This window comes from Mustelus asterias, chromosome 15, assembly GCF_964213995.1.
Source record: "Mustelus asterias chromosome 15, sMusAst1.hap1.1, whole genome shotgun sequence".
NCBI classification, from domain to species: domain Eukaryota; kingdom Metazoa; phylum Chordata; class Chondrichthyes; order Carcharhiniformes; family Triakidae; genus Mustelus; species Mustelus asterias.
Genome location: NC_135815.1, coordinates 5,702,120 through 5,726,567, shown reverse-complemented (window position 1 = coordinate 5,726,567; position 24,448 = coordinate 5,702,120). Strand labels below are relative to the sequence as shown.

Here is a 24,448-nt window from a genome sequence, read left to right as displayed (position 1 = left end):
AGGATCGTGAAAACACAGTCCGAGACGTCAAGGGCCCTGGCACCCGAGAGGCAACATACCATCCGTGAGTCTCTTTTGCTGCCGCAGAACCTCCTATCTATCCCTCTGACTATCGAGTCCCCAATAACTATTGTTCTCCTGCTTCCCCCCCTTCCCTTCTGAGCCACAGGGACAGACTCAGTGCTGGAGATCCGGTCACCGTGGCCCACCACTGGTAGGTCATCCCCCTCAGCAGTATCCAAAGTGGTATACTTGTTGCCGAGGGAAACGACCACAGGGGATCCTTTTACTGACTGCTTCTTCCCAGCCCCTCTCACTGTTACCCACCTATCTTCATTCTTCGGAGTAACTACATCCCCGAAGCTTCTATCTATGGCCATCTCTGCCTCCCGGATGATCCGAAGTTCATCCAGCTCCCCCTCCAGTTCCCTAACGCGGTTTTTGAGGAGCTGTAGATGGGTGCACTTCCCACAGGTGAAATCAGCAGGGACACTGACGGCGTCCCTCACCTCAAACATTCTGCAGGAGGAACATTGCACTGGCTTCCCTGCCATCCCCTCTAGATAACTTGCGGAAATGAAAGAGTGAAAAAAAAAATGCTCTCACTCCGGGTCTTTTTTTTAGGTTAGAGGAGGGGGGAGGGTGGGAGACTCTACAGGTGTAGTGTCTCGGGTTTCCTCCCCGTTCAAATTTATTGGGCAAAAACCTTCCCAGGCCTCTCCGCGGCCTACTTCCGGTTTCCTGTTTCCTGTTGTACTAGAAAAAAAAACTCCAACAAAAAGTAATGTAAAAATCAAAGTCTCGTACCTTCAGCACTTCTCACTCGAATCGCTCCCTCTCCGCTTGCTCCGGTGGAACAATGAGAAGTGTCACAGCAGTTAGCATTGCTGCTTCACAGCACCAGGGACCCAAGTTCAATTCCGGCCTTGGGTGACTGTGTGGAGTCTGCACGTTCTCCCCGTATCTGCACGGGTTTCCTCTGGGTGCTCCAGTTTCCTCCCACAGTCCAAAGATGTGCAAGTTAGGTCGAATGGCCATGCTAAATTGCCCCTTAGTGTCAGGGAGACTAGCTAGGATAAATACATGGGGTTATGGGGATAGGGTCTGGGTGGGATTGTAGTTGGTGCAGATGGGCCAAATGGCCTCCTTCTGCTTTGTACATTTAATGGTTCTATGATAAGAGGAAATTGAGATGGAGAGATGGTGAAGTTTAGAGAGAGGATCCCAGAGTTTAGGGACCAGGCTGCCAATGGTGGAGTCATTGAACTTGGGGATGCTCAGAAAGCCAGAATGAGAGGAGTGTAGATATCTCGAAGGGTTGTGGGGCTAGAGGGCGGAGGCGGGGGGGGGGGGGCAGGGGGTGGGATTACAGAGGCAGGGCGGAGTGAGGCCGTGGAGGGATTTGAAAAGAACGATGAGAATTTTAACATCCAGTATCATAGGTGTATTTCATGAATACTGTGTAGAGAATTGGTCTCCATATTTAAAGAAACATGTAAATGCGTTGGAACCAGTTCAGAGAAGGTTTCAAAGACCTGGAATGGTTGGGTTATCTAACGAGGAAAGAATGGACAAGCTAGGTTTGGAAGACTAAGAGGCGACTTGATTGAACTATATAAGATCCTGAGGGGTTTTGACAGGGTGGATGTGGAGAGGGTGTTTCCTCTTGTGGAAGAGACTAAAACTAGGAGTCACTGTATAAATGTAAGTGGTCATCCATTTCAGATAAAAATGAGAATTTATTTTTCTTTCAGTGTGTCAGGAATCTCTGGAACTCACTTCCTCAAAAGGTGGTGAGAGCAGAGTCTTTGAATATTTTTAAGTTAGAGGCATATAGATTCTTGATAAACACAGGGATGAAAGATTATTAGGAACAGGCGAAATGTGGAGTTAACGTTAAAATCAGATCAGCCTTGACCTTATTGAATGGTCAAGGAGCAGACAGAAGGGCTGAATGGCCTTTGTCAACTCCTGTTTGCATTGTCTGTGTCGTTCTCCATTCAAGAGTATTCTTTCAACTCTTCAAAAAGAATGAAACAATATTCTATTTAATTCTTTACCACTTTTTCACTTGTGCTGACTAATGGACGGTATTCTGTTTGTTGTGTATTTCAGGTACTGTCGGAAAATTGGTCCTTCCAACAGTGAGTATTCTGTTATAGTAATGACGATGAATGAGATTAAATTCAGTGCAGGGCTTGATTAACACATAGCTTCCTCAAGCTCGCTACTGAAGCAGCTTCACAATCCTGCAGGGTAGTCCGAGAGGCTCCAAGAATAGTAGATTATTCAGGACATTGCAAGATATAATCCCCAAGAGGCAAAAGTCTTAGGGTCCAGAAAGCATCATGCTTCTTTTGATTTTCTTTGAACTATTGTTCATTAGTTATCAAATTATCTGACGCTGAGGATTCTAGAGGGTAGGATATTCGCAGAGGTTAACCACAGCAAAGCACCGATCCTGCCCTCGGTGAATCGGGAAGTTACACTGATGGGAGACGAGGGGCCTGATTTTAACTCCCTCCAAGTGGATGGATTTTGAAGGGGTTAAAATTGAATTTGAGGCCTGGGCAACCCTACCCTTCTACGTCTTCACACAAACGCAAAGTTCTGCGGATGCTGGAAAGCTGAAATAAAAATTCAAAATTCTGGAAATACTAAGCACCTGTGGAGAAGAGACAGGGTAAACGTTTCCAGCCAATGACCTCTCCTCGGAAATGGAAACATTAGCAATTTGGAACTGGAAAACATTAGCGATTTAACAAGTTTTAAGCATGGAAAGGTAAAGAGTCGGTGGGGAAAGTAGGCAAAAACCATGGGGAAGGTGTGTGATTGGTTGAAAGGAGGGGTTAAGCGACAGAAGGGAGGAGGGTACAAGTACATTTCTCGATGTGTATTCCTGACCATTTCTCAGAATGAGAACAATTTTTTGTGATCGCACGTTTTTGGTTTCTCTCTCTCAATCTCTAGGAAGGTTTGCCAGTCAATCGCTATCAGTTGTTGGTAAGGGGCTATGCCGAGGAAAGCTTGCTGTTTTCCAACTCGACTGACGTGGAGGTTATTATGGAAACTGTCTCCACCTTGATCCAGACGGACAAGGCTATGTACAAACCAGGACAGACAGTGAGAATCCGAGCCATCTGCATCTACCCTGACCTCAAACCATTCCTGGGGAAAATAAGCGTCATCATTCGCGTGAGTACTACTTAAAAATTCTTATGTGTGTCACGAGGTTGTGCCTTTTGTTCTCTTATTCCTGCAGGAATGTAACTATTAGCTAAGAGGTTTTATTTTTATTCAGTTCTGGGATGTGGGTGTCGCTGGCTAGGCCAGCATTCATTGCCCATAATTACCCTTGAGAAGGTGTTGTGAGCTGCCATCTTGAACTACTACAGCCCATGTTGTGTAGGTACACCCACAGTGCTGTTAGAAAGATAATTCCATAATTTTAGTCGAGTGACAATGAAGGGACAGGCAAGATGTTTGTAAGTCAGGATAGTGTCTGGCTTGGAGGGGAACATGTGGTTGCCCGTGTCCCCCACTCCTTGTTAGAAGCCGTAGGTTTGGGAAGTGCTGTCAAAGAACCTTGATGAGTTGCAGTAAGTAGTTTTTTCTACTGTGGTACCGGGGGAGGCTTGGTTGCTGCTGGTGATGCCGAGTTTCTCATGTTTCCTGTTCTTGGTGTGCATGTAGATGGCTTAGTTCCGTTGTCTTGTCTGCTTGGCAGTGTTTCTCAGCTGGTCTGGGTCCTGAGCGCAAGTTGAGAATATGGACTCTATCTTGGTTTCCAGGTTGCGGTGTCTGCTGTAGAGCTGGTGTATGAGGTGGTTGAGGTGCGATGGCAAAGTCTCTCAGTGTAGTCTGTGTTATAGGTTGACCTGAGTGGGTTCATGACCTGTAGTCTTTTCAGTATCTTGTCTGCTTTCTTGCATCTTTGTAGAAACTTGATGTCTGTGTCGATATGCGTGGTCTGCTTGGAGATCCTCTCCACTTGGAGCCGGCAGTTTGTGGTGTTGGTGGTAGCCATGATGTGGAGTTGCCAGCATTGGACTGGGGTAGGCACAGTAAGTAGTAAACAGGACAACTACTTACTGTACCTACCCCAGTCCAACGCCGGCAACTCCTGATCTTGATGAGTTGCTGCAGTGCATCCTGTAGATGATACGCACTGCTGCCACTGTGCATTGGTGGTGGAGTGAATGAATGTTGAAGGAAGCAGGTGGGGTACCAATCAAGCGGGGCTGCTTTGTCCTGGATGGTGTTGAGCTTCTTGAGTGTTGTTGGAACTGCACCCATCCAGGCAAGCGGAGAGTATTCCATTACACTCCTGACTTGTGCTCTGCAGAAGGTGGAGAGACTTTGAGGAGTCAGGAGGCAAGTTACCCAGCTCCATAGGATTCCCAACCTTTGACCTGCTTTTCTAGCCACAGTATGGCTGGTCCAGTTCAGTTTTTGGTCAGTAGTAACCCCCCAGGATGTTGATGGTGGGGGAATCAGCAATGAGAATGCAGTTGAATCTCAAAGACTGATGATTAGATTCTGTCTTGTTGAGGGAGATGGTCACTGCCTGGCCATTGCCTGCACACCACTGACACTGACATTAATATTCACATCAACCTGATAAAATGTTTGATATTTTAGTAATTTTAATCCATTTTATCTAAACCAGCAGAATAGTACTGAAGTTAACAAGATTGAACTATGAGGACAGTTGCAGGTTTCTCTTGAAAATAGGCAACCTAGGGATGATCGAATTGAGGTTTATAGGATGATTAATGAGTTGGATTTGGAAAAATAGAAACAAACTATTTCCTCTGGATGGGGGAATGAATGGGAGCGAGGCTGTTTAGGGGTGATTTCAGGAAGCGCTTTTTCACAAAAAGGATTTTGATTTATTATTGTCACATGTATTGGTATACAGCCTAGCTATAACTGTAACATTACACTCTGCACTCTCTTGTTTCCTTCTCTATGAATGGTATGCTTTGTCTGTATAGCACACTGTATACTAATACATGTGACAATAATAAATCAAATCAAATCAAAAAGATAATAGGAACTAATGCAGGTAAATGATGTTTCCACCCTGCTTTGTCATGATCTAGTTGATTGATGTCAGATAGCCCTTGAGAGATAATAATCCAATCTTCTGTTACACCACAGCATTTGTTGCTTGTTGGGCAATCCAAATCCCAAAGGGAAACCTGACTTCCTGATAACAACCTTTTGCAGGTTGCTTACAGCGCGGATTCGGAACGGGCCAGAAGACGGTAAAGTGGGATTTGGCGGTAGAGTTGGGCGCGCGGTTCATTAAGTCGATTTAAATGCATGCAAATGCATTTAAATTGTCGGGCTGCCTGATTTGGGCGCGGGCCGGACCTGCGCCCGAATCGGGTGTCGATAAAGCTGCGATCTGCTCGGAGTCAGGTGCAGATCGCGGTATAGGCCCGACGCCCAACTTTACAGCGATTTCGCGCCTGAAAATGGGCGCGAAGATTTGGTAAATTTGGGCCCAATGTTTAAAAAACCCATCATCACATCTTTGAAGAGTGATACAGGAGGGTGGCATTTTCTGGTTGTGCTCGCCCCAAAGCCGGAAAATACCACCTGAGGTCAACAGGCCTTTGCATGGTTCACCCCCCCGCAACCCCCCCCCCCCCCCCCCCCGCCCCACCCCCACCACCACCCCACCCCGCCCCAACCCCACTACAATTCCCGTGATGGCCAGGATGGGAAAATTCCCCATAGAGAATCAAGTGCAGAACCTAATGTGTAACAACCTGGAATAGAGTTTCTGGTGCCATATAGTAAAACAAGGAATGATAAAGCATTGTACATGTTTTATTGTGACAAAAATAATTTTATTTTCTATTGTCTCATTAACTTACTGATGCCGCCCGGACCTTAAACTCTTGACATTCCCTCTCGGCCCCTCGACCTCAGGTTTTTAGCTGTCCAGATCATCAACAACCTGTCCTGGTCCCCCCATGTTGACACTATATTTAAGAAAGCCCACCAGCGCCTCTACTTACGCAGAAGACTAAGGAAATTTGGCATGTCAGCTACAACTCTCACCAACATTTACAGATGCACCATTGAAAGTATTCTTTCTGGTTGTATCACAGCTTGGTATGGCTCCTGCTCTGCCCAAGACCACAAGGAACTACAAAGGGTCATGAATGTAGCCCAGTCCACCATGCAAACCAGTGTTCCATCCATTGACTCTGTCTACACTTCCCATTGCCTTGGCAAAGCAGCCAGCATAATTAAGGACCCCACACATCCCGGACATTCTCTCTTCCACCTTCTTCCGTCAGGAAAAAGATACAGAAGTCTGAGGTCACGTACCAACCAACTCAAGAACAGCTTTTTCCCTGCTGCTGTCAGACTTCTGAATGGACCTACCTCGCATTAAGTTGATCTTTCTCTACACCCTAGCTATAACTGTAACATGACATTCTGCACTCTCTTTCCTTTTCTTCTCTATGAACAGTATGCTTTGTCTGTATCGTGCGCAAGAAACAATACTTTTCACTGTATGTTAATAAATGTGACAATAATAAATCAAATCAAATCAAAACCTCTCTTTCCACCTTTAACTTGATCCTCAAAGCCTACCTCTTTGACTGAGCTTTTGATCCTTATGTGATTCAGTGTCACATATTGTCTGATAATGCTCCTGCGAAACACCTTGAAACATTTTAATATATTTAAGGCACTACGTAATTTTTTTAAATTAATTCGTGGAACATGGGCGTCGCTGGCTGGCCAGCATTTATTGCCCATCCTTCGTTACCCTTGAACGGCAGTTGAGAGTCAACCACATTGCTGTGGCTCTGGAGTCACAGGTAGGTCAGACCAGGTAAGGATGGCAGATTTCCTTCCCTGAAGGACATTCGTGAACCAGATGGGTTTTTCCAACAATCGGCGATGGTTTCATGGTCCTCAGTAGGTTCTTAATGCCAGATATTTTTTATTGAATTCAAATTCTACCATCTGCTGTGGCAGGATTCGAACCCGGGTCCCCAGAACATTAGCTGAGTTTCTGGATTGGTAGTCCAGCGATAATACCACTCAGCCATCATCTTCCCCTGCAAGTTATTGTTGTTGGATAAAATTTATGACGTTCCCATAATTTATAGGTACATGTTGAATTTGAGGAACTCACCTGAAGACTGAGGGTTGGTGGATATTATCAATGGAAGTCCGTAACACTACATCAATGCGGGACTTCTGCGAGTGCTTTAATTAAATTGAGAATTGAACTGTTAGGCTTTACGGGGATAAGCCGCCTGAGAGTGTTAACGAGCAAGGTGTTGTACATTCCTCACCCACACAATGTTCAAAACTGAATGATCCTCTTTGTCTCGCTTGTTGTCTGTTCAGAGACAACTTCAGAAACTTAAGCTGAAGCCTTTTCTTGGCTGGGTTTTTGTTTACTGGTTTCTTTAGTCTCTGTGTTAGCCAACACGTCGAGTCATTCAGTTGAGATTGTTTGCTTAATCCCATGGCTCAGGTGAGTGTTAAAGATCCCATGGCTCTTTTCATTAAAGACAAAATGAGTTATCTAAGCATCTTGGCCAACATCCAACTCTCCACTACAAAACGGGACCTGATGTTATCTCACTGTGGTTTGTGAGCACTTGATTTGATTTGATTTGATTTATTATTGTTGTATGTATTAACATACAGTGAAAAATATTGTTTCTTGCGCGCTATACAGACAAAGCATACCGTTCATAGAGAAGCAAACGAGAGAGTGCAAAATGTAGTGGTACAGTCATAGCTAGGGTGTAGAGAAAGATCAACTTAATGCGAGGTAAGTCCATTCAAAAGTCTGACAGCAGCAGGGAAGAAGCTGTTCTTGAGTCGGTTGGTATGTGACTTCAGACTTTTGTATCTTTTTCCCGACGGAAGAAGGTGGAAGAGAGAATGTCCGGGGTGTGTAGGATCCTTAATTATGCTGGCTGCTTTGCCGAGGCAGCAAAAAGTGTAGACAGAGTTAATGGATGGGAGGCTGGTTTGCGTGATGGATTGGGCTACATTCACAACCTTTTGTAGTTTCTTGCGGTCTTGGGCAGAGCAGGAGTCATATCAAGCTGTGATACAACCAGAAAGAATGCTTTCTATGGTGCATCTGTAAAAGTTGGTGAGAGTCGTAGCTGACATGCCAAATTTCCTTAGTCTTCTGAGAAAGTAGAGGAGCACTCGCCACATGGCTGCCGTCAAGACGACACCCCACAAATACTTCATTGGCTGTCAAGATCTTCGAGATGTTTGATGGTCGTGTAAAGTGCTACATCAATGCAAATCTATCCTTCTTCAACAGTCACTGCGTCCCACAAGTAGCTCATCTTTCATGAAGCCTCCTGATGGTTTGCGAGAGTTGTTACTTTGCATTGTTTTATTTTCTCATATATTTACCAAAGCTATCTGGGCCTTTTGGCTGAGATCAAACATTAGAACCAGCCCAGGGTGGGGCGGCAATGCCTCATCCTGTCAGCTTGGATCTCGTTTTGTCTCTCTCATCGGGACCATGGATTGGATTCAGTTGGAATCTGGATTGAATAAAAATTTGAATTAAAAAAACCCTGACCCCAAGTCAGCACCAGCAGCGCACCAGGATTATCTAGTCAAAGATTGCTAAAGATTGGAAGAACTTGCATTTATATAGCATCCGGTCTGTCTTCATGATGACACACTTAAGTACTTTTGAAGTGTATTAGAGAAAATATGTGCACAGCAGGATCCCACAATTGGATCGTGATTGACGTATTCTGCGTTTGTGATGTTCAGTTTTTGTACTCTTTCATGGGTTGTGGGTGTCGCAAGACCAGCATTTGTTGCCCATCCCTCATTGCTCAAGAACTGGGGGGCTTGCTGGGGCATTTCGGAGGGCATTAAGAGTCACCTACATTGCTGTGGGTTTGGAGTCACATGTAGGCCAGACTGCGTACAGACGACAGATTTCCTTCCCCGAAGTTTTTACAACAAGTGGTTATAGTTGCCATGGTCACCATTACTTTCAAATCCAGATTTATTAAATCCAGTTGCCATGGTGGGATTTGAACCCATGTCCCCAAAGGGTCTTGGTCTTTGGATCACTCGATCACTGATGTTATGACGACACCACTGTCTCCCCATCGAGGGATAAATATTGGCCTGGGACGCTGAGGATAACCCCCCTTTTGCATTCCCTCAGTGCTGCACTGGAATGTCAGGTTTGATTTTTGTACTCCAGTTTGTATCAGTGCAAGTTGTTGGACTGTTACCACACGCGGGTCTACAGCTTCTGTCGAAAACATTACAAAAACCACTGAGCTGAACAATAATTCAAGAATTATAATTTGGGGCATCACGGTGGTTAGCACTGCTGCCTCACAGCATCAGGGACCCGGGTTCAATTCCCGGCTTGGGTCACTGTCTGTGTGGAGTTTGCATGTTCTCACCGTGTCTGCATGGGTTTCCTCCGGATGCTCCGGTTTCCTCCCACAGTCCAAAGATGTGCAGGTTAGGTTGATTAGCAATGCTAAGTTGCCCCTTAGTGCCGGGAGCATTAGCGGGGTAAAAACGTGGGGTTACGGGATAGGGCTTGGGTGGAGTTGTGGTCGGTGCAGACTTGATGGGCCGAATGGCCTCCTTCTGCACCGTAGGGGTTCTGTGATTCTATGAATTATGCTGAAACAATATGCATGTTTTATTCCAACAGAGCCCGCGGAGGTCTGTGATCCAACAGTGGATGGATTTGGAGACGACATTGGGCGTCGTTTCCAAGGAATTTCTGTTGTCTCCGAACTCTCTGCTCGGTAACTGGTACATACAGGTCAAATCAAACGTGAGTACAATCAACCCGGCTGCACAGTTTGATAAAGCTCATCACTGACAAAGGCAGTAAACCAAGCCACACAGAATGTACAGTGGGGAAACAGGCCCTTCAGCCCATCCGGTCCATGCTGGTGTTTACGCTTCACTCCAAGATCCTTCCACTCCGCTCTACACCGAACTCTGTCCTTCTATTCTTCCCCCGCTCATGCATTTATCCTGCTTTTCTTTAAATATACCCTTTGTTACTCGCCTCAAACATTGCCTGTGGTGACGAGTTTCACATTCTCAGCATTTGCTGGGTAAAAAAGTTCCTCCTGAATTCCCGATTGGATTTATTTGTGACTATCTTATATTTCTGGCCTGTAGTTTTAGACTCTTCCCACAAGTGGAAACATCTTCTCCACAACTACCCCATTGAACCCCTTCATAGGCCTGAATTCTATGGTGCCCCACTGGTGGCCTTTAGATTGGGGAGTGGGGGGGGGGGGGGGGAGGTGGAGGGGGGGGGGAGTGTGAAACTTAAGGAACTGGATTGCCTCTGTGTTCCTGCCCACCCCAACCTCACAGCGATTTTACACAGGGCCGGGACTCCCGTCCTTGCCCGTGATGGGGTCCTTAAGAAGTCACTTATCGACAACTTGAGCGCCCTTTCCCTCCCAGTCTCAATTTTCAGGCTGGCGGGAGGATTTACTTGGCATGAGGAATGCCCAAAAATTCATGGGTTTAGATTTTGGGCAGGAAGTGGGTTAGGGTTCCATCAGAAGCCCCCTTCTGACTTTGGGTGCCCTCCTCCTTTAAGGTCTTGTGGTTTCTGGACCTCCCCCCACCCCCTTCACCCCACCCCTCTCACCCCAGCCCCAGTCTCTCCCCTGCCACCTCCATGCCCCCTAGCAACCCCACAGTCCTTCCCTACCCTCCCTGCCCTGGGACACCCCGATCCAGGGCCTGAGGCTCAGACATCTTCCTGAACTTCCTCTCCTGTCCACTGGAAGTCTGTCAGCCAATTGGGTGCCAGCTCTCTGAGGCAGGACTTTCTTCTATTTGAGAGATGGAAGTCACGTCTGCGGCCAATTGATGCTCATTCAGTGTGAAATGGCAGTGGGGCACACAGAGTTGGCAGAGATTTGTTCCCCACAGGAAGGGTGAGGCCGGAATCTTGAAGACTTCTCACCCTCAGTGTTCTCCTTTCCAGATATTAATAACCTCTCAGTTTTGGTACCAGCCTTGTAAATCAAAGAACAAAGAACAGTACAGCACAGGAACAGGCCCTTCGGCCCTCCAAACCTGCTCCGATCACATTTTATTATCTAGACCAACCGTCTGTATTCCTCTATTCCTCGTCTGTTCATGTGTCTAGCCAGATATGCCTTAAATGTTGCTAACGTGTCTGCCTCAACCACCTCACTTGTCAGTGCATCCCAGGCCCCCACCACCCTCTGTGTAAAAACTCCCCCCGCACATCTCCACTGAACCTTTCCCCTCCTTACCTTGAAATTGCGCCCCCTTGTAATTGTCATTTCTGCCCTGGGAAAAAGCTTCCAACTGTTCACCCTATCAATACCCCTCATAATTTTATAAACTTCTATCAGGTTGCCCCTCAGCCTCCGTCTTTCCAGGGAGAACAATCCCAGTTTATTCAATCTCTCCTCATAACTAATACCCTCCATACCAGGCAACATCCTGGTAAACCTTTTCTGTACTGTCTCCAAAGCCTCCTCATCCTTCTGGTAGTGTGGTGCCCAGAATTGGACACAGTATTCCAAATGTGGCCTAACCAATGTTTTATACAACTGTAACATAATTTGCCAACTTTTATACTCGATGCCCCGTCCGATGAAGGCGAGCGTGCCGTATGCTTCCTTCACCACCTTTTCCACCTGTGCTGCCACTTTTAAGGATCTGTGGGCCTGTACTCCCAGATCTCTCTGTGTGTCTATGCTCCTGATGGTTCTGCCATTTATTTTAAAGCTCCCACCTGAATCATCTCACCGGCCTCTCTTTTATCTTTATCATTTTTGCTGGAGGCCAGAACTGTGCAGAATAGACTCACTGGTCAGATTGAGTGTGTTCATGACCTTGTTGGAGCTTGATGTTGAACATTGAACTGCAGATATGTTCCATGAGGTGGGCTTCCCGAGAGAAATCGAGATGGGTTTCTGCAATCTCTACATGTGGGTGACCACCGAGTGTTCTGCCTGTGCTGCTCTCCCCTCCAGCTAACACCGATGGGTCGATATCCTGGAACTCCCTCCCTAACAGCATTGTGGGTGTACCTACACCTCATAGACTGTGGTGGTTCAAGAAGGCAGCTCACCACCACCTTCTCAAGGGCAATCAGGGAATGAGCAAGCTTCCCGCTGATGATTCACATCCCAGGAATTCAGCACTGAAAGATGGTTTTACCAGTTTCAACCTGTACATACTGGCGGGATTGTCCAGCCGCGCCCGCCCCACGACCAGAAAATCCTGAGGTCAACGGACCTTTCCGTGGTCCGCCCCCAAGCCCGCTACGATTCCCGTGGCGGGCAGGACAGGAAAATCCCACATGCTGTGTCCATGTGCCAAAAGCCCCATTGGCAAGAGCCTATCACAAAATCTCCCAACTCTAACTGATCAAGGCCAGTCAAACAACGCCTGTCTCCAATATTTAAGATCTAACACGCCAAAGTGTTTAAAAATATCATTTTTTAAATGCTTCTGTGATGATTTGACTCCTCGGTTGTAGTGTCCAAGTATCCAGCTCAGTGCTGAGGTGTTGGTAACCCTCTGTTAACAGTGGACAAACTATTATTTAGTAAGTGAGTGATGAGATGGGGCATCTGGCATGGTGTAATTTGAAGATTCTGCTGGAAAATCTCTCACATGGCTTTATTCTCTTACAGGGAGTACTGAAGGAAAAGCCTTTCACTGTGGCGGAATATGGTGAGCAACTTGTAATCTTGTTTTGTTTAGAGAATGTGTGCTCCAGCCGGCTGCCCTGCTCCAGTATTTGCGCTTTACGTGAGATACCCCCACCCCGTCAAATGTAAAGCCAAGAAGGACGAGGGCAGGAGATACACAGGAACACCAGCGCCTTGGGAGTTCCCCTCCAAGTCACTCCAAGTCCTGTGTATCTCCTGGCTTGGAACTAAATCGCCGCTCCTTCACTGTCACTGGGTCAAAATCCTGGAACTCCCTCCCTAACAGCACTGGCTTTGTCCAATCTCAATAATGCTTTCCAAATATTCTGTTGTCACATCTTTTATAATAAACTCTATCATCCAAAGATGTGCGGGTTAGGTGGATTGGCCATGCTAAATTGCCCCTTAGTGTCAGGGGGATTAGCAGGGTAAATACGTGGGGTTACGGTGATAGAGCCTGGAGGGATTGTTGTCGGTGCAGGCTCAATGGGCTGAATGGCCTCCTTCTGCACTGTAGGCATTCTATGATTCTATGATCTTCCCCACTATTAATGCCTGGATAACTGGTCTGTAATTCAGCCTTATTTCTCTCCAGCCCCCGGCCTTTTTAAATAGTGGGGTTACATTTTCCACCCTTCAATCTGTAGGAACTGCTCCAGAGTCCACAGAAGTTTAGAAGATAACCACCAATGCATCCAATATTTTGAGATCCTCTTCCTTTAATACTCTGGGGTGTAGATTATCAGGCCCTGATGATTTGTCAGTCTTTAACCCCATTAATTTCCCCAGCATCATTTTCATAGTAATACCTGTTTTCTTCAATTCCACTCTATTATGAGTCCCTTGGTTCTCTACAATTTCTGGGAGATTATTTATGCCTCTTTTGTGAAGACAGAATCAATGTCTGTGTTCAATTCTTTTGCCATTTCTTTGTTCCTCATTATAATTTCCTTGGCTTCTGACTGTATGTAAATTGGATGGGCACGTGAAGGAAACAAACTTCTGGGGCTAAGAGCAGGGCAATAGGACTGCCGGGACTGCTCCACAGAGGGCTGGCATGGGCTTGATGGGTTGAAAGGCCTTCCTCTGTTCCGTGAATGACTCTATGGGTGAAGGTTGAGCTGGAGGACTGGTGGGAACCCTGTGTTGCTTCCTTAGGGAAAGGCCTACAATACTAGGTTCCTTCAGGCACTTCAAAGGTCACTGTTGGACCTTTTCTGCAATCAAGGACCCCAAGAATGGAAATATCACCCCCCCCCCACCTCTCATCCCACCACTCCTGCTAGCCAATCAGAAGCCAGTAGCTCTCTATTGCAAGCAGTGTCACCGGGGGAGTAGTGGCAGCTGCCAGTAATGGACCCAAAATTGACCTTGGATCATTGAGGGGCCCCAGGTACTGGTATGCGAGGGCGGTTGTGGGGAGAGGGTCAATGGCTTTGGAGGTTCAAAGGGAGCATTGGAAGAAAGTGCCTTCAACCCCTTCCCGGTGGCAGGTTCTTCAATCATTCACTAAACGGGCAGTGCGGTCGCACAGTGGTTAGCACTGCTGCTTCACAGCACCAGGGACCCAGTTTCAATTCCGGCCTCGGGTCACTATCTGTGCGGAGTCTGCACGTTCTTCCCGTGTCTGTGTGGGTTTCCACGGGGTGCTCCGGTTTCCTCCCACAGTCCAAAGATTTACGGGTTGATTGGCCATGCTAAATTGCTCCTTAGTGTCGAGGGATTAGCAGGGTAGATATGTGGGGTTACGGGGATAGGGCCTGGATGGGATTGTTGTTGGTGTAGACTTGATGGGCTGAATGGCCTCCTTCTGCAAGGTCGGGATTCTATGATTCTATAAGTGCCTGACAATGAGGGACCTCACCTTGAAGACAGCGAGCAAACAGGCTTTGCTTTTTGGACCCCTATGTTTTAAAGTTTTAAAGTTTATTTATTAGTCACAAGTAAGATTTACATTATCACTGCAATGAAGTTACTGTGAAATTCCCCTCGTCGCCACACTCCGGCGCCTGTTCGGGTCAATGCACCTAACCAGTCTCAGACTGTGGGAGGAAACCGGAGCACCCGGAAAGAAACCCACGCAGACATGGGGAGAACGTGCAAACTCCACACAGACAGTCACCCAAGCCGGGAATCGAATCCGGGTGAGGCAGCAGTGCTATGTGGCGACTGCTCCACCTGGGTTAACACCAGGGTGGTGGGATGAGGCCCTTGATTGGACATTAATTGCCCACTTAAAGGCCACAATTGGCAGTGGGGCAAGTAGGATATACATGAGTCTCGTCACCCTGGAAATTACTGGGGCCAAGATGGGGATGGTCCCCATTTCCCACCCTCCGGCCTCATTAAATGCCCCCTGGCCTCCAAACTTGCCTCAGGAGACATTACTTTGGGCCCTTTGGTTCCATAACTCCTGAATTCCCAAGTGGATTTATTGGTGACTATCTTCTATTTATGACTCCTTAGTTTGGGCTGATCAACATTAATGATTCTTGCTGAGCAAACACTGTATTTATTTATGTATGTTTATTGAGGGAGAGAGTTCCAGATTTGAACTATTCTGTGTAAAGAAATGCTTCCCGACATCACCCTGTCTGGGCTAGCTCTGATTTTAAGGTTCTGTCCCCCGTTCTTGACTCTGGAGGAAGCAGATTCTCCCTGTTTACTCCATCAGTTCATCTAATCTTCTCAAAAGCAGCAATCAAATCACCCCTTAATTTTCTGTACTCAGTGGAATTCTCATCAATGCAACCTGTTCCAATAATTTAGCCCGTTTAGCTCATTCTGGTGAATGGGTTGCACTCCCACCAGGGCCAATATATCGTTCCAGAGTTAATCAGAGGAAACAGGCAGCTTTTGAAGTGTAGTGACTGTTATAAGGTAGGAAATGCTGTCGTCAATTAGTGCACAGCAAGCTCCCACAAACTGCATTGAGATATCATAGAATCCGAACAGTGCAGAAGGAGGCCATTCAGCCCATCAAGCCTGCACTGACAACAATCCCAACCAGGCCATATTCCCTTAACCCCATGCATTTATCATGCTAATCTCCCTGACATCAAGGGGCAATTTAGCATGGCCAATCAACATAAACATAGTGGCACAATGGTTAGCACTGCTGCCTCACAACGCCAGGGTTCCAGGTTCAATTCCAGCCACGGGTCACTGTCTGTGTGGAGTTTGCACATTCTCCCCATGTCTGCGTGGGTTTCCTCCGGGTGCTCCAGTTTTCTCCCACAGTCCAAAAATGTGTGGGTTAGGTCGATTGGCCATGCTAAATTGACCCTTAGAGTCAGGGGATGAGCAGGGTATATATATATATATATATGGGGTTACGGGGATAGGGCCTGGGTGGGATTGTTGTCATTGCAGACTCGATGGGCCAAATGGCTTCCTTCTGCAGTGTAGGAATTCTATGATTCTCTGATCTTTGGAGAGTGGGAGAAAACTGGAGCACCCAGAGGAAATCCACGCAGACACGGGGAGAACATGCAGACTCCACACAGACAGTGACCCAAGCTGGGAATCGAACCCGGGTCCCTGGCGCTGTGAGGCAGCAGTGCTAACCGCTGTGCCACCGTGCTGCCTCCAGCTAATCTGTCCTTGTGATGTTGATTGAGGGGTGAGTATGGGCCATGATTCTGGAGTGAATTGCTCTGTTCTTCATTTGATTTGTGCTGTATGATCTTTAATATCGACCTCAGAGAAGGTCAGTTGCTGTTTAATCAGACCCCGCAGACTGAGTTCAACACACTGTTTGCCGATTTCCATTTGCAGTGGTATCTCGATTTGAAGTTTCAATCAACACATCATCCGTTTATCTTCCCCTCGATCACATGAACATAACCGGAACTGTTACTGGACGGTGAGTCACTCAGAGTGTGGAAATTGATGCAGGGAGGTTGTGTGGTAACTGTAAAAGATAATTTAACAAAATAATTGCAATATGTTCACAGAGGCAGAAGCTCCTTAGCCAAAATCCCTTTATTTACAATTCCAACAGCAGGACACAGAGTGCTCGCAGTCAGCAGTCTACCTTCGGGAGTGCCAGAGGAACTGGCACTCCCAGTTATATGCAAAGTAAAGTCTCCCTGATTGGCCCATCAATTGACTCCTTAATTAGGGAGTTCGTATTCCAATAGGCCAACCTCAATGGCCTGATTAAAGTCATTCCAATAATCATGGATCATTCAGTGGTTAGAAGGTAAGCCATTCAAGGAAAAGGCTCCCACCATCAACTCCTTGAAGAAGGTATGGAGATAATAAATGTGGCCTATTCTCCCTTATTTAATATTCCATAAAATTGAGATCATCCAAAGCTATGCTGCCTGTTTTAATTTGCAGAAGATCCTTTTATCATCCCTGTGCTCGATGACCTACTCAGGCTCCCAGTCAATCATTGTCTTGATTTTTTAAATTCTCCTCCTTGTTTTCAAATCCCTTCATATCCTTATCCCTCTCTACCTGTGTAATCTCCTCCAATCCCACAGCCCTCTTAGATATCTGCACTCTTTTAATCCTGACCTCTGGTGCATCCTCTATTATAATTTTTTCACCAATTTTCACATGTCAGTGTTTTGTTTTGAAATTCATGTTTAATGTTGTGTCACACCTTATCTTTCCAAAAGTTGCACTTTATTATGTGAGTCTGGTAACTGATCTATGCTCATTGTGTTTGATTCATTAAACCTGGGTGTGGACTCAGAGCAAAGTAAACAGACACCAACAAAGCTACAGACACTGAGCTGTAAGCACGAGTGCAGACATTTTGTGATTAGAGAAATATTTTAAAACACTTGTAAATAAACCTGCTGCATTCTTGACATCATCTCTGCATTGCTATGAAATTTATGTGGCTTCAGTTGCATAGGCTCCAAGTTCTGGAATTCCTACCCAAAACTTCTCCGCCATCTTTTCCTCCTTTAAGATACTCCTTAAATTCTACCTCCTTGATCAAGCTCTCAGGCATCTGATCTGCTACCTCCTTATGTGGCTTGGTATCATGCTATGTTATATAATGCTCCTGTGAAGATCCTTGGAACGTTTAATCATATTAAAGGTGCTATATAAATGTAAGTTGGTGTTGTTGTCTTGCCAGCATTGCCCATGAAGCAATGGAAGAACAAGCCAGCATGTGGACAGTATTGTATGTTTCGTGTGTGTATGTCTAAGGAAGATGCTCAACCGGACCTCAGTCAGGAGGCCACACCTTGGTGAGATGGTTTGAAAAGAATCTTTCACCAAAGAATACCCCTTTTATCCAAGGACATGTCACAGTGGAGGCTCGTTTAACAATCCAAGTGGTTGTGAACCTCTTTGACTTCAAAAAAATGTGTTCTTGGGTTGTGGCATCATTGGTGAGGGTAGCATTTATTGTTCATTGTTCTGGGGAACTCAGATGTTGTTAGACTTGGTGCAGTATTCTTCATTTCTTATTCCCTTTCAGGTATCTGTATGGGAAACCAGTGAAAGGCAATGTGGTGGTCACTATATCCTTCCCATACATCTCATCAACAATAAACAAAACTTTCGAGGTACGTTTGAAATTTAATTTCTTCCTCCATTCCTACCTCCCGATGTCTTCATAGAAACACAGAATCCCTACAGTGCAGAAGGAGGCCATTCGGCACACTGAGCCTGAACCAACAACAATCTCACCCAGGCCCTATCCCTGTAACCCCACATACTTACCTTGCTAATCCCTCTGATACTAAAGGTCAATTTAGCATGGCTAATCAACCTAACCTGCATGTCTTTGGACTGTGGGAGGAAACCCGGAGCTCCCGGAAGAAACCCATGCAGACACAGGGAGAATGTGTCCTGAGGCTGGAATTAAACCTGGGTCCCTGGCGCTGTGAGGCAGCAGTGCTAACCACTCCGTGCCACCAATGCCCTTGTCCTTCAGTTTCCTCCTCTCCTACTGCAAGCTACTCAAGAAGACATCTTCATACATGTTGGCTTCTCTCTTAGACTCCAACCAGCTTCACATTGGATCGGATTACACAAAATGTTACAACCCAAAACAGGCCATTCAGCCCTACTAGACTATTTTGGTGTTTGTGCTCTACGTAAACTTCCCCCCTCTCAAATTCATCATCACTCTATCTGCCTATCCTTCTATTCCTTTCTCCCTCATGCATCCAGCTTCCTCTTAAATACATTTAATTATACCATTTGCTTCAACCATGCCATCTGTAAGAGCGTTCGAAACAGAAGCAGGAGTAGGCCATTCAGCCCCTCGAGCCTGCTCCATTATTCAAAATGATCATGGCTGTATTGATGTGGCCACAACTGTAATGTCCTGTCTCACTCCCTAAGCCTTGAACCCCTTACCAAGCAAACATTTGTTTAACTCCACCTTGGATATAATTAATGACCCAGCCTGCACTCCTGTTATGGTTCAGGTTAGAAACTCCAAAGTGTTTTATGAAGCTCCCTGAAACATAAGTTTCTTGAATTTGGCTAAGATAAGCATGAGATGCTTCACTTCAGGCATGATTCAAATGACCCACGAGGGAGCTTTTATCAAGCAAAGTATATTTAAGAATATAGTTAACATGTATAGTAAGAAAATTAGCAAGAGCTTTGGCAAACTGGTTGGCACTGCTGCTCCATGGCGCCAAGGACCTGGGTTCGATTCCTGGCTTGGGTCACTGTCTGTGTGGAGTTTGCACGTTCTCCCCGTGTTTGCGTGGGTTTCCTCTGGGTGCTCCAGTTTCCTCCAGCAAGTGCGCAGGTTAGGTGGATTGGCCATGCTAAACTGACCCTAGCATCAGGGGATTAGCAGGGTAAATATGTGGGGTTACGGGATTAGAGCCTGGGTGGGATTGTGGTTGGTGCAGGCTCAATGGGCTGAATGGCCTCCTTCTGCACTGTAGGGATTCTATGATTCTAATTGCAAGCAAGAAACAAAACAACCATGATAATGTATAGCTCTTAATGAATATCTCTAATGTGTTCCAATTTAAACCAAAATCCAATAACCCAAAACCCTTTAAACAGATTTATTACGACACAGGCTAAAGCTCACATGATGCTGGAATCCAGTTCCCTGGGTGGAATGCTGATTTCAAATGATCTTGAAAACTCAGAGCAGTCTTCAAAACACCAAAACACAAATTGTTTACGGCAGGATGGCAATAAGGTGTGCTTTCAGCGAACTGGTAAAACTTCCAAAATAAAAACAGAGAGAGAGAATTATTTCAGCTTCTAACACTGCAGCCCTGAACTGAAACTGAAAATAACCCCTGGTCACCTGACTGACATGATGTGGAGATGCCGGCGTTGGACTGGTTACGACACCTGACTGACACAGTTTTTTTTTCTCCTCTCACCAATGACATCACCAAAGGCTGCGAGCTGCAGAGATCATGATTTTAAAAAAACACCTCTTAAAGGGACACTAACATCACACTCCCCCTTGGAGGAGAGAATTCCAAACTCTAATGGACCCTCTAAGAGAAGAAATTCCTTGCTATCTACACCTTAAATGGGAGCTCCCTTATTTTTAAATTGCATCTCCTATTTTTAGAATTTCTCTCAAGGGGAAAGATCCTCTCAGCATCATTATTCACGTAACATCCCAGCTCACCCTCATACTCTTTAATGGGATGTGGACTTCACTGGCTGAGCCAATGGATATTACCCATCACCAATTAACCTTAATCTGAGTGGTTCACGAGGTCAGTGAAGTGTCAACCACATTGCTGTGGATTTGGAGTCACATGTCGGCAGATTTCAAAATTTAAAATTTGTTATTAGTGTCACAAGTAGGCTTACACTAACACTGCAATGAAGTTACTGTGAAAATCCCCCAGTTGCCACACTCCAGTGCCTTTTTGGGTACACTGAGGGAGAATTTAGCATGGCTAATCAACCAAACCAGTTCGTCTTTTGGACCGTGGGAGGAAATCGGAGCACCCAGAGGAAACCCAAGCAGACATGGGGGGAATGTTCAAACTCCGCGCAGTCACCCAAGGCTGGAATTCAACCGGGTCCCTGGCGCTGTGAGGCAGCAGGGCTAACCACTTTGCCACTGAATCCCCCACTGTCAACATTCTGGTGTTTGTCATTGTTACGACACAGAGACTAATCCCCTGTACCTCGCTTCACAATCTGGTAAAAGTGTTTGGGAAGGTGCTAACTGTTTTACATTAACATTTGGAGGTTTATTAATATAAAGACCTGACACTTGCTTTAAGTGAATAATTAACAAATTATTTTATCCAACCAGGAACTTTAATTAAACCAGTAACATTTTAATTAAAGGATGGTTCAACTGAAATGCTGTTCAAATAAAGACAAGGACCATTCAGTACCAAAACAGTAATAACAGAATCTTAGTAACTCTCAAAAAACTATATACAACCTGGTCTGATGGCTTTCGGAAGTTTTGGAGTTCTTTGGTAGTTGTCCGCCGCCTGTAAGCACAGTCTGATTTGGTACTTTTCACTGGGTGAGTTCTCTTAAGACCTATCTGAAGCTGGCAGAGCTAAGAACCAACTGCTCCAGTTGATCTAACTGCCCTTAACTGCCTTTAACTGCTTCAGATGATCGGAACCTATTTTTTAAATATATAATCCCTATGGTGCAGAAGGAGCCCATTTAGCCCATTGAGTCTGTACCGACAACAATCCCACCCAATCCCAATTCACCCCGCTAATCCCTCTAACCTACTCATCCTGGGACATTAAGGGGAAATTTAGCATGGCCAATGCACCTAACCTGCACATCTTTGGACTGTGGGAGGAAACCGGAGCACCCGGAGGAAACCCACGCAGACACGAGGAGAACGTGCAAACTCCACACAGACAGTGACCCAAGCCCGGAATTGAACCCAGGTCTCTGAAGCTATGAGACAGCAGTGCTAACCACTGTGCCACCGTGCCGCCTTGAACTCCTGGCTCAACCCCTGGTGGAACTGAACTCAAGGCAGTTGAGTTGCTCTTTTATAATCCTTATGACCTATCAACATTCCTGTACATGGATTGGTTTGATGTTGACAACAACAGCAAATTCAAATCTGATAGGTTCCCTTTAGCTGTGCGTTTTCTTGACACTCATAGGCTAATAGCTGAGTGTCTTCTTTAAATTCATAGGCTAACAAAGTGCAAAAACCTGCAGAGCCTGTTACCAAGTCTGTGTGTACTCTGCACTTTAAACATCTCAGCATTGAACATAACCAACTTTTGAAGACACTGACACAAAACAGCACTGTTGTTTCCGCTCTAGTATTTTATATTCTTTACAGACATTCTGTAATGTAATAAATGTAGACATTTATAGATGTCTATAAAGTACATCTTTATAAACTCAACTTAACAACACCATTGACCAGAGATTGAACTAGACCAGCCATATAAACACTGTGGCTACAAAAGCAGGTCAGAGGCTGGGAATCCTGCAGTGAGTAACTCACCTCCTGACTCCCCAAAGCCTGTCCAAAATCTACAAGGCACGAGTCAGGAGTATGATGGAATACACCTCACTTGCCTGGATGGGTGCAGCTCCAACAACACTCAAGAAACTCTACACCAGGGACAAAGTGTGCTTGGTTGGCACCGGATCCACCATCACCTTAAACATCCCCTCCCTCTGCCACCAACACACAGTAGCAGCGGTGTTTACCATTTGCAGGATCCACTGCATTAAGACTCCTTCACCAGCACCTTTCAAATCAGGGCGGTCTACCATCTAGAAGAACAAAAGGCAGCAGATACATGGGAACAAGGCCACCTGAAATTTCTCCTCCAAATCACTCATCATCCTGACTTGGAACGATATCATTCTTCCTTCACCATTGCTGGGTCAAAGCCCTGAAAATCCCTCCCTGAAAGCATTGTGGATGTACCTACACTGTAATGTTGTACCGACGTTCGGGGTTGTGGGTTTTAACAAAGAGAAATGATGTGGTTTGCACATGTAGATTCAAATTAACAAGGTTAATTCGAGGAGCTCTTGTCTGCACAGAGGACAAACTGAAAACAACAGTCTCTACAACACCCTAATGACATCACCATCCAAGTGATCAGCTTTAAAGCAATCTACAACCAGTTAAATATATAATATCACAACAGTTCAATAAGGTATCTTACAATCACTTTATTAAGATGCATTAAGAATTGGCAATGTAAAGGCTGGCCTCACCAACGGTCCCACATCCCATGAAAGAATAAAACAAATTGTGAATTTTATATGAATGATTTAGCAATTTAGTGCTTTGATTCATCACAAGATGATCCAGTATCAGTGAGCATTAAATCTCTCTACTTCTACCTTTTTAGACCAATGGAACTACTTGGTTCATCATCACTTCCTCTGAGCTTCAGGAATTCTTTCTAAGTATGTATGGAGGATTTCTGAAATTAAGCAGTTTCATCCCCATAAACCAGTCATTCGAATCGCTGATGGAATATTTTTTAACATCATACAAACAGCCTATGCTCTCAATGAACATCAAAGCTGCTGTGACAGAATCACTCACAGGTAAGTTGTGACCACAAAATGCTGGCATTTACTGTGCACAACCTTTGAATCCCCGTTAAACTATTGGCTGCTTTGAACTGGATGTCAACCCGACTTACTACCCAGCTACCTCAGCAACCAATAGGAATGTAGGACACACAAAATTCAAAGAACCATACTCTAATCCCACAATGGTCTCAGACTTGACTAATATCATCCAGAAAATTTATTTCTAAGTAATGGACCTGAGGAAATGTTCCTGATATTGCTGGCCAACAATTCTGCCCTCAGATACCTCATTTAGGAGTATCATAGAATCCCTACAGTGCAGAAGAGGCCATTCAGCCCATTGAACCTGCACCGACAACAAGGCCACCCAGGCCCTATCCCCGTAACCCCATGTATTTACCCTGCTAGTCCCCCAGACACCAAGGGTCAATTTAGCATGGCCAATCGACCTAACCCGCACATCTTTGGACTGTGGGAGGAAACCAGAGCACCCGGAGGAAACCCACGCAGACACGAGGAGAACATGCAAACCCCACACAGACAGTGACCCAAGCCGGGTCCCTGGCACTGTGAGGCAGCAGTGCTAATCACTGTGCAACTGTGCCGCCCGGGACCACATTTCCAAGCTGAAGTACCCACACTGGCAGATAGATTCTTGATGAGCAAGGAGGTGCAAGGTCACCGGGAATGGTTGGGAATGTGGAATTGAGATTACAATCAGATCAGCCCTGATCTTTGTGAATGGCGGAGCAAGCTCGAGGGGCCGAGGGGCCTACTCCTCCTCTATGCTCATATGTTCGTACTTCTCCAGTCCTGCCCAGTGCTGAACACAGTCCATCGAATCTAACAGCACGAGATCACTTGCCCACCATGCCTATGCAGGTTGGTTGAATGGTCAGTTTAGCATGACCAATCAACCAATCCCGCACATCTTTGGACTATGGGAGGAAACCGGAGAACCCGGAGGAAACCCACACAGACACGGGGAGAATGTGCAAACTCCACACAGACAGTCACCTGAGGCCGGAATTGAACCCAGGTCCCTGGCGCTGTGAGGCAGTAGTGCTAACCACTGTGCCACCATGCCGCGCACTAAAATCCTGATCACAAATCCTATTCAGACACTGCAGAACTACATTTTTCTGCAATGCCTTCTCTGATTCTTTTGTAATACTGAGAACTGAGACAGCAGATTTGCCGACAGCAAGTCCCCAATTTCATGGAGTTATTGCCACCTTTGGGGAGAATCA

The 24,448-nt window shown here is 45.8% G+C and overlaps 1 protein-coding gene across 1 annotated transcript in view; it reads left to right on the top strand.

Annotated features, from left to right (window-relative positions):
- The window catches only part of cd109 (CD109 molecule), a 126,705-nt gene that overhangs the window by 14,283 nt on the left and 87,974 nt on the right, over nt 1-24,448 (top strand). Inside the window, exons 3-9 of the mRNA XM_078229392.1 lie at nt 2,116-2,144; nt 2,971-3,195; nt 9,710-9,835; nt 12,708-12,747; nt 16,503-16,590; nt 18,172-18,259; nt 23,009-23,210. Coding sequence (XP_078085518.1) covers nt 2,116-2,144; nt 2,971-3,195; nt 9,710-9,835; nt 12,708-12,747; nt 16,503-16,590; nt 18,172-18,259; nt 23,009-23,210 — 798 coding nt within the window. The remainder of the gene's footprint in view (nt 1-2,115; nt 2,145-2,970; nt 3,196-9,709; nt 9,836-12,707; nt 12,748-16,502; nt 16,591-18,171; nt 18,260-23,008; nt 23,211-24,448) is intronic.